General features: G+C 37.8%; 1 protein-coding gene across 1 annotated transcript; it reads left to right on the top strand.

The window, feature by feature from the left end:
- Positions 1-264: 264 nt before the first annotated feature.
- XB5863395.L (regulator of G-protein signaling 9-binding protein B L homeolog) lies at positions 265-11,328 on the top strand. Its single transcript, NM_001092733.1, is given in 3 exon segments — positions 265-601; positions 6,437-6,746; positions 9,498-11,328. Coding segments are annotated over 3 exon segments (756 nt in total). The 5' UTR covers positions 265-505; the 3' UTR covers positions 9,848-11,328.

The following is an 11,328-nucleotide window of genomic DNA, read 5'->3' as shown; positions in this document are numbered from 1 at the left end:
TCAGTCACTTGAAATATCACCGACATTTGGTCACTATAATCCTTTAAGGGAATCTCCTTGACCTTTTTGGTCAGAATAAAGGTCTCTCTGGTAGCTGAGGAGTTAAAACAATGATAATCTTACGTGAGACAATGTGAAGCATCAGAGGGTTTTAAACAGGAGTCTGAGCTAATGAGATTAAGAAGGCCCTGTCATTTCACTGTAGTTTAGGACCTCCTTTTGTAATCCCTGGGATTACCTTTCTACACTCTCAGTCGTTTGCTACTCAGCTGAATTCAAGGAAGCTTCTTCTTTTCCAACATTTAAACATCTATATACTGTCAAGATAAAGATGTATAGTTAGACAATTTTCACTGTAGGGTACAAAATGGATTCAGGTAGCTGAAATTTAACAGCATCTCAGTAAACTATTAGAAGACAGATCCTGAAGAGCAAACGTCAACATGCACCCTTCCAGACCTCAGTGGATTTAACTTTGGAAACTTCTCAGAAGAACAAAATCACAATGCCTCTCCAGAATGTAAAAGTAGCTGACGAAGGAAGTGTAAACTTTCAGAAGGTGAAAGAAGAATGTATAACTGCAATGGAATCCCTCCACAAGGTAACTGTGCTGATGATAATGAGCAGGACCAGATCAAATCAGTGAGAAATCACTGATTGTATCACTTAAAAAACATATTGACAAAGTTCAGCTTAAAGTTCTAGCTTTACCCATAGACTTCAGCACATATTTCATGTGATAAAGAGTCAGAAGTTTTTCTCATTGAATTGTGTCAGGCTCTTTGGGACAATCTGGAATGAATAAGAAGACAAATCACTCTAATTCCAATTGAACCTGGCTTTAAGTGTGGCATGTTCTTGTGTTTCTTTCTATTTTGTAAGGCTATAGGTAGGGATCTAGTACCATGCTTGGAACCCATGGTTTTGCTATTGATAAGGGGCCTTTCTGTAAGGTGGGTCAATGTGCTTTAAAGTTCCTACAAAACATTAAGCATTAAAACCCCCACTGGTAAGATTTGCCATCAACATGGATTTCTGCTCGTATAGCTAAAGGGATGTTTACCTTTAAAATAACTTTTTGTATGTTATAGAATGGCCAATTCAAAGCAACTTCTCAACTGGTCTCTTTTCAACTTCCCATCTAAAAAACAAATGCTCTGTAAGGCTACAAATGCATTATTACTGCCACATATATTCACTCATCTTTCTTTTCAGACCATCTTCTTCTTAGAAAATATATAATATTTATATATAATTTATATTATAACATAATTATTTTAGTATAATTAAATAAAGTACATTTATAATAATATCCAACCACAATGCAACACCAATTCATGGTTACTCCAAGGTTATTCCCAGGAGATAACATAGTGATTAGAGAAGGGCAAAAATAGATAACAAAGGATTATTTGATTAGGTGTAAGCCTTTGAGGCTGTGACAGTATATCACAGTATGAATATAGTAATAGTAAGTCTATTTTTTTGTATGAATATAGTAATATACAACATGCACCATCCAATGATCCCTGTATTTTTTACAAAATTCAATGAAAATTAATATAATGGAATCACACTGAATGAAATAATATATTGCTAGGTAATTTAACAATTAACATGTTCCAGATTATTTTGCCTTGTACCTATATGGTCTTGCATCAATAAACCTTTTGCATTTGCCCATCTTTAGGCTATCCATGAATTTAACATAATAATATTTTAGTTGGAGTACTTGATATATTTATATTTTATCTTGTGAACACTATGGGCAGATTTATTAAGGGTCTAATTGAAAATTCTGGTACGAATTTTCAAATTTTTTTGTGGTCAAAACTCTCAAATTCGACTAGGGAATTATCCAAACAAGATTCGAGTTTTTTTTAAAAATTTGAATTCTATTTACAAGATTTATCATACTCTGGCCCTTTAAGAATTCAAATTTGTCGTGTAAAACCTGCCGAACTCATGTATAAGTCAATGGGAGAGGTCCAGTGACCAATTTGGAGATGTTTGTAGCCTTCCTGACATTCAAGTTTTTCTCTGAGAAAAAACTTGAATCGAGTTTGGTTGAATTCGAATAGAATTCAATTTGAGTTTTCGGGTCGGTAAAATTAGTCTGAGTTTTACATATTCTATTTTTTTTAATAAATAACCCCCCAATCGAATTTCAAGGTAAATTGCATTTAGTAGAGTTTTAAAAAAACACACATGAATTCAAAGTTCGACCCTTAATAAATGTGCCTCTAAGTCTGTTTGGAAAAGTTCAGAAAGGTTTTAGACTTCTTTAAAGGGATACTGTCATGGGAAAAAAAATTTTTTTCAAAATGAATCAGTTAATAGTGCTGCTCCAGCAGAATTCTGCACTGAAATCCATTTCTCAAAAGAGCAAACAATTTTTTTTATATTCAATTTTCAAATCTGACATGGGGCTAGACATATTGCCAATTTCCCAGCTGCCCCAAGTCATGTGACTTGTGCTCTGATAAACTTCAATCACTCTTTACTGCTGTACTGCAAGTTGGAGTGATATCATCCCCCCTCCATTTCCCCCCCCAGCAGCCAAACAAAAGAACAATGGGAAGGTAACCAGATAACAGCTCCCTAACACAAGATAACAGCTGCCTGGTAGATCTAAGAACAGCACTCAATAGAAAAAACCCATGTCCCACTGAGACACATTCAGTTACATTGAGATGGAAAAACAGCAGCCTGCCAGAAAGCATTTCTCTCCTAAAGTGCAGGCACAAGTCACGTGACATGGGGCAGCTGGGAAATTGACAAAATGTCTAGCCCCATGTCAGATTTAAAAATTGAATATAAAAAAATCTGTTTGCTCTTTTGAGAAATGGATTTCAGTGCCGAATTCTGCTGGTGCAGCACTATTAACTGATTCATTTTGAAAAAAATTTTTTTCCCACAACAGTATCCCTTTAAATGAAATCCAAATCCCTTTGTGTCTGGAAAGCAGATAAGCAGAATGTTCCAAAGAGACCTAAATCTGTAATAGCCACTTAACAGTGATATCAGTACAGGACACAAGTCAAATAAATGGTAAATATTAAATATTCAGAGCATGGGTTGTGAACTGTAAAACGGGTTTAAATTTACAAGTGTATAAAACAAGGAATTATAGATTGTAGTTCTATGGTACTACAATATACTGGCAAGGAAGAGCAATAAAGTTTGTTTGCAGGGACAGTAAGGGGCTTATAACCAAATTTAATAGTGAACCACGTCAGGGATTAATATTACTAGAATAATCTGATGTTAATTGTAAGTGACAGCAATGGGATTTACTTGGGGTAACTGCATGTTAAGCCCATAATGTAGTACATATATTGTGACTCCAGGTACTTTTGCCCAGCACATGTGGCTGTTTTGGGTGATTCAAGTCCCATGCATTTAGAAGTCTGAAAACACAGCACCAATGTCGCCAAAAATTCCAGCACTGACTTGAATGGAAACCATATGGCAAGCACTCATGTCAAGTGATAGTAGCCTGGAAAGGTGTCACTGTGCGTTTCCAGCCATGCTTATCAGTACTTACACAAACATTTGTCAGGCAAATTCCATTCAAGTCTATAGACAAGGTTTTTAAGATACTGAAAACAAGGTTCTTAAAATTCCTGAAGTAGTCCTGTGTGTTGTTTAAAGTTAAACCAACCACTCAGAATTTCCTTACTTATTTTGTTGTGAGAACATACAGTACAAGGAAGCAATAAATGTATATGGCCCAAAAATGCAGAATTAAAGGAATTGTTCAGTATAAAAAATAAAACTGGGTAAACAGATAGGCTGTGCAAAATAAAAATGTTTCTAATATAGTTAGTTAGCAAAAATTGTAATGTATAAAGGCTGCAGTAACTGGATGTGTAACATAACAGCCAGAAAACTACTTTTCAGCTCTCTTGGTTTCCACTGATTGGTTACCAGGCAGTAACCAATCATGGACTTGAGGGGGGGGGCACATGGGTCATAACTGTTTTCTTTTGAAGCTGAGCTGAAAACAGAGGATCAATTGCAAACTCACTGAACAGTTATGTCCCATGTGACACCCTTCAAGTCGCTGACTAACTCAGAGTTAGAGAGCGGAAAAGCAGGAAGTTGAATTCTGGCTATTATTATTAATATATAATTTGGCCACCCATTTTCTGGGCAAATTGTCTCATACAATAGAATTATACTGTGGGTCTAGGTTGCCCCACTGATCGAGGACCACATTAACATGCCAACAACATTGTGCAGCCAATCAGGAGACCCCCATACCTTAACCAATAAGCTGCTGGCTAGGTTTAGAGGGACCAAGACAGCAGAATTTATATACCAAACCTGTGTATCGCCAACTTTAGACATAGCTGCAAGCTGAAAAATGGACATCACAAGGTTGCAATATTGTGTATACAGAACTGGTCTGTCCAGGTAAAGGCCACAAGTAGTTTAAGGGCTTGACCGATCATCCCTTTATGTAAAAAAGTTTGAACAAATCCATAATCACTGCAGTGCCAGCGAGACAAGCAAAACAAAAATGACCCAGTACCAACTAAATTAAATTACATATAGGTTCTGACCAGTGGCATCTAATTAGCTAATACAAGTTAGAAATTTAAACTAAGTGGTTCATTGGTAACGGTACAAGTTCAGTTTAGCATGTTAGTAAATCAGCCCTTAGATTCAACATCAACCCACAGTTCCTTGCATCTATTCATCAATAAATTATTAATCCACATAAGTATATAAAAATCTGCTGCTTTATACAATATTATCTGCTTTACCTTTTCAATTGTATGATGCCTGAAATACCCGACTTTAAGGCACACCTCAGTTTTATTGAAGTATAGGAATTAAATTGTTCTGGGGCTATTTTTTAAAAAATGTCAAAATTTCCCTTTCATTCCACTATTGTTGGAAGTCACCAACAATCATTAATGCTTAATAGTGCTTTTTAAATAAATAGATAATACTAACAATAAGACTAGATACAGGAATAAGTGTTAGCTGGGAAGCTTCTTTCAGTCTGTCAGTTTTTTACTTGATGATGCTTGGTAGATAATGCTTAGTAAGCTAAAGGCCACTATTCCCAATTGATTTATAGGGAGCAGCAGTATGCATGTAATCTTTTAAAGGATATCTTAAAAAAATAATGAAAAAATTGTACAGGGTCATAGTTATTCAAGGGCATGTAAAGTCGAAAATAGAATAAGGCTAGAAATGCCGTATTTTGTATACTAAATATAAACATGAACTTACTGCACCACAAGCCTAATCAAACAAATAATTTAAGCTTTCAAAGTTGGCTACAGGGGGTCACCATCTTGTAACTTTCTTAAACATCTTTGCAAGACTAAGACTGTGCACATGCTCAGTGTGGTCTGGGCTGCTTAGGGAGCGTCATAAACAAAGCTGCTTGAGCTCTGCATGGCTGGGAAGGCGGGGGCTCCTCCTGCTGTTCATAAGTATGATTGTTTCCCTGCTCAGCAGTTAGGGACCATCTGACAATTCCTATCCACAGAAGTAAATGAAGGGAGAATTTCACTGCATACAGTAATTTTTCTTATAAAAACAGTACACATTTTTTAATTAAAGTATATTGGTGATAGGTTTCTTTTTCATTAAAGAAAGTAAAAATGGGATTTTATTTTTTTACCTTTACATGCCCTTTAAGCTGTTTTTTAACTGCTATTATAATCAATTTTGTAACATCAGCGACATATGATCTCCAGTTCTTTCGACTATAGTTGAAGAGACTTTGTTAAAAAGGAAAACAAAGAACTGTTCCGAAGTTTTTCTGCTCAGGAAAGAATTGAGAAAAGTCAATTTTCCTAAGCAGAGCTCTCTAATGCTTTATTTACCAGTAGGTCTTTCCAGCCAAGGTCACCCATTCCAATTAGAAGAAAGGAGATTCCACCTAAATATTCGGGAGTTTTTTACAGTGAGCGCTGTGAAGATGTGGAATTCTCTCCCTGAATCGATTGTACAGGCTGATACATTAGATAGCTTTAAAAAAGGAGCTGGATGGCTTTTTAGCAAGTGAGGGAATACATGGTTATGGAAGATAGCTCGTAGTACAAGTTGATCCAGGGACTAGTCCGATTGCCATCTTAGAGTCAGGAAGTAATTTTTCCCCCTGTGAGGCAAATTGGAGAAGTTTCAAATGGGGTTTTTGCCTTTCTCTGGATCAACTAGCAGTTAGACAGGTTAAAGGAGAAGGAAAGGCATCCTGCACTTGGGGGGTGCTAAATGTTAGGCACCCCCAAGTGAGTGTATTGACTTACCTGAAACAGGTGCTCCTATCAGCAGAAAACTGCACCGGCTGGGGTTATACTAGTGAGCACCACGGAGCGATCTCTCTCTCTCTATATATATTACCTTTAGCATTTAATTAATTTATCCATACATAAGATTGTGTTTCTTATCTTTTGTGTATTTGTTTTTGAAGGTGGTAGCTTGCTATAGGCATTTGGCCCTCACAATAGGAGGCTCATCTGATAGTATTCACCTTCGCGATGAGTTGAGGAGAACTCGAGAGAGGGCCCAAGAATTGGCATTATCTAACCGAAACAAGTTGACTACAGCCCTTCGAGACAAGAAGCTCTCAAAAAAAGATCGTGAGGAGCTAGAACGCTTGTGGGTTGAGTTCTCCAGCTGCCTTGAGCTTTTCCATAATGACATGTGTAAGGTGTATGAGTTGGGAATGGCTGTACCTCATTCAGCAACAAATAAGCCTGCCATTCAGACTGGCTCTACAGGTAAGGTGCAGGGAATTATATGGTCCTAAAGAAAGTAACAGTATTAGGTTTGTTTCTATGAACAGGATTAAAGGGCTCATAGGTATAATAACTGTAATTGTTCACAGAGTGCTTTAGATAATAGAATTTACTGAAAACAGTTTACAAATTCACAAAGGCAGAGTTTTTTGGGGCGGAGCTGACTTCTATGATTTAGTCCCAAATGCTATTGCTGTTGCAGTAAAACTAGCCCTAATTTTACCATGGGGACATCCTTGGCTAAAAAAAGTGATTTAATCAGATTGTTACCATGATCTTGCCAAGGGAAGAGATGAGCACTACTTTGAACAACTTGAATGTCTTGAGCACAATCACCTTGTTTTTTTCCCACAATACAGTGTTTTCCCCAGTATTCCAGCATCATTGTGTCACAAGGGGAAAATGCACTTGACTCAATGGTGTTGAGGCTGGCGTAATTGCAACAAATAAAATCAGATGCAATTGCGTGGAAGTCCGCCTGGCATAATTTGCAGTGTTTCTTGTGTACATGACATCTGAGCCCAATTGTTGGTGCAAGTGTGCTGCTATTAATGCTGGGCACGACGGGATCTCTGGAGCTATCACTGGTCTATTTAGAACTGACTTAACAAAATGGATATGATGAAATTCCACTTAGTTTTATACATACAGTGTAAGAAGGCAGTTCCCCCAGAGGTGTATTCTCACCACAGCACCCAGTTTCTTCCAGGCACTTTTCTTCCAGGCATTCTCTCCTTTGTGAACCAAATCCAATCCATGTTTGAGAAGCATTCCACTAGGATCACAGATAATGTGATAGATGTTAAAGGAGAAGGAAAGTCTTCTTTCACTTGGGGGTGCCAAATGTTAGGCACCCCAAAGTGATTGTATATACTTACCTGAAACCCCGAGCCGATGCTCCTATCAGGAGAAAACTGTACCGGCCCGGGGTTCTTCCAGCGAGCACCACAAAGCGATCCTCTTCCAGCTTCTTCTTTCTTCAAATTTCCTGGGGCAGATGCATGCGCAGTAGAACAAAATAGCCGACTTTTTACTTAAAGTTCGGCTTTTCATTGTACTGTGCATGTGCAGTCATGAGAAGAAAGAAAAAGTCAGAAGAGGAACGGTTGTGATGCTCGCTGGAAGAACCCCCGGGCCGGTGCAGTTTTCTGCTGATAGGAGCACCAGCTTGGGGTTTCAGGTACATATATACAATCACTTGGAGGTGCGTAACATTTGGCACCCCCAAGTGGAAGAAGACTTCCCTTCTCCTTTAATGAGAAAGGATCAAATCACACACAGTAGATGTACCATGGGGTAGCTGGGCTTCAGTGCAGGATGTGCAGGTCCGCTGCCACTCCCCTTCCCCTGGACTTGCACCTCTCCACCCTCCAGAAATGCACATGCAAGTACTTCCGTGCTGTGCCCCCCGTAATATGCCTTATCTTGAATTTAGGGGGTTCTATTGCCCCCCATGTACTGTAGTTACACCATTGGTTTAACCAGTATAGGCCAACAGTATATTATATTTTCAATACTTCATTTTATGTTGCTACTGTTCTTTTAATGTCAGTTACTATAAATGTATTCCTATTTTTTTTTAAATATGTGTTTTAGGTTCTGATAATAAACATTATTTCATATAATGGTATTCATTTCTCTTTGCATCAGCTTTTGAGTGTGCTGCTAATCCAATACTGTATGTAAGACCTTTAGCAAATGAAATACATAGAAAAACCAAATATTTGTTTTGAATACTGAGTACGTGTATGAACCGTCATGCTTCTGAAGAGGTGAAGCTTTTTCACCAATACAAGTTTCTTTAACATTTTCGGTGTTTATTAAGAATGCAGAGTGAAAAAAAGGTAGAAAATGTTCTGTGTTACTACAGTTATATTTGTGACTAGTGAATTGACATTTGTGGTGTGAATGTGATACCATGAGGCAGCAGTAGAACCATGAATTCTACTCTTGTGAAATGATACACATGACACTCAGTTTGACACATCTGCGTCTTAAGGTGGCCATAGTTGCAAAGATCTGCTCGTTTGGCCACATCGCTAAATGACCGGATCTTTCCCCTATATGCCATTAACAAACATGGCTATATCAGGGGTAATCTGATTGTTCGGCCGTATGGCCAAGGATCCGATTACGATGTGCCGTGGGCTCCGGCGGGATCGGTCGGATCAAAATCAAACCTGACCGATCGACCAAACGACCAATCTCTGCCGGATGAAAGATGTCAGCACAAGCCACACACGATCTGAAAATCGTACGAATCCTCGATTCGTACGATAGGATCTGTGTGTCTATGGCCACCATAAGTGTAAGTTTTTGTTTTTGAAGCAGAACTGCAAGGTTGGTATTGGTGTAAACTGGGCTCTACAAAAGTAGGTTCCCATCGACTATTTCAACAGCAGTGTACAAAGTCTATGAAGTTAAGTTTTACCTTGATCCACCTCCTGCTTGAAACACAGGCTAAACCTCCAGCATCTTACCTTTTTACAGGGCTGCAATAAACAAAATATCAATTTTAATATAATTTGTATGCATCAAATTTCCAAAAGGATAATGGTCATTCTTTCACCTCCCTTCAAGATTGCACTCCTTGCCTGCACTACTGAAACACAGATAAATGTAGTCACTATGTTTACTTAATATTTTGGGATCATGCATTTAGACATCCTGATTATAAGCAGAGCTATGTTTTCCTTATTTCTCCTCATCTGATGCATACATTTTGATTTGCAGGAAACACTTCAGCTATAGCCTCCAGGGCACTGAATGTCCAGAACATCAATTACAGTGACTCGCCAGCGAACAAAGCAAGCCTGGAGTATCAAGAAATAGAGGAGGAAATTCTGAAAGTGGATAATATGATCACCGACATGGAGATGAAAGTTAATGTTTTAAGATGGACTGTAGAAGCTAACACACGCATGAATGACGAGCTTAAAAGCACCCATGATTCATCATCAGTGGTTTTGCTTTCAGAGGAAGAAAGCAATAGTAAGGGCTGCTGCAGTGACGGACAGTTAATTGTGTTCTTGCTTTTGTGTGGAACAGCCCTCGTAGCTATTACTCTATATTCTATTCTGTAAAGCAGATTTAACTTTTTGATTTTCATGAAGCAATTAGATTTCTCTTAGACAATTAATAAAAACTGGTTCATGGAAATGTTTTACTAACAAAAAACATCAAATTATGTGGGAGGTCAAAATAATAGTTTAGCAATTACAACAACTTTGGATGCTTGTTGGATATTGTGAGTGCGTTAAAGTGCCACCAGTTAGCCATCACAATATTAGAGCACTCCCATACATACCAACACATCATATGTACCATACTTGTATAGTGGCAGCTGGATTAGTAGTTGTGTTAATGGCATTACTGTATCAGTCAGGATTTGAAAAAGGGAGCAAAATAGGCCAGATTCAATTCAGTGAGGAAAAAGGTTTATCATGTGAAAACTCATAGATGTGATTCATTTTCAGATTCAATTCAGAAAAACGGATCACATTGTTTATCACGTGAAAACACTGTTGAAGTCTATGGGAAAAAACTGGAACTGGAGTAGGAGAAATTTTTTTTCCCCTCAAATTGAATCTCGTCCATGACTTTTCACGTGATAAACCATAACCTTTTCTCAATGAATTGAATCAGGCCCAATGTCTGATTATAATATCTGACATGTTTGTCATTTTTTCATATTACATATTTACACTGGTCACATCGAATACCCTTGGTGTCACAGGAATTTGTCAGTTTGAAATACAGCAAGAATATAGGCATACTGTATATTTAAAGTAAATGGTTCCAGACAGAGCTGACTTCAGAAATCATGGCACCACCATATGCTAGCTTGGCCATGCACCATTTATGCCCGAATACACCACCGATTTCTTGGCAAATCTTGCCTCTTTCATGGCAGTTTGGGAACCTAACAGGACTCTTGCATTTCTCCTCCAGTGGTGGCTCTGGTTCCAGATATTAGCCGTGTGCAAAATACAGAACAGTATTATTTTTTTCATTTTTTGCATGAGTTAACTGAGAGGCAACTTTGTGTTTTCTTCATATCTTTTTTATCTTTCCGCTACTGTGATTTATAAAGATTTAAATATTTGTAATTAGAACAACATCAGTGATCAGCAGGTGGCTCCTCTATACTCAGCTGCAGTCTATGTACTAGGGAGCACACAAGGAAGGCTGTCACCTGCCTTATTGTTGGCACATATATTATGGAGTGCTCAGAAACATTTATTTCTAATGACATAGTGTAAAATACTTCATGGGCCACCCTTGCTTAAGAGTCAATATATGTATTGTTTGTAAAATAAATATGATGCTTAATTTATTTACTTATCTTTCTATTCATATTCCACTCTTTTATCCAAACCACTGCCTGGTTGCTAGGGTGGATTGTATGCTAGCAATCATCTGCCAACAATCCAGACTGAAGAGCTACAAAATGAAAAGCTAAATTGTTCAAAACCTGATTAGATAAAGTCTTTTTTTTCTCTTGTGTGTCTACAACCAACAGTCAATGCATTTCAATAAAAGTCTATCCAACTTTATGATGAAA

Source organism: Xenopus laevis, chromosome 6L (assembly GCF_017654675.1).
Source record: "Xenopus laevis strain J_2021 chromosome 6L, Xenopus_laevis_v10.1, whole genome shotgun sequence".
In the NCBI taxonomy this organism is placed as follows: domain Eukaryota; kingdom Metazoa; phylum Chordata; class Amphibia; order Anura; family Pipidae; genus Xenopus; species Xenopus laevis.
Note: the sequence above shows the minus strand (reverse complement) of the source record. Positions and strands in the feature narration are given on the sequence as shown.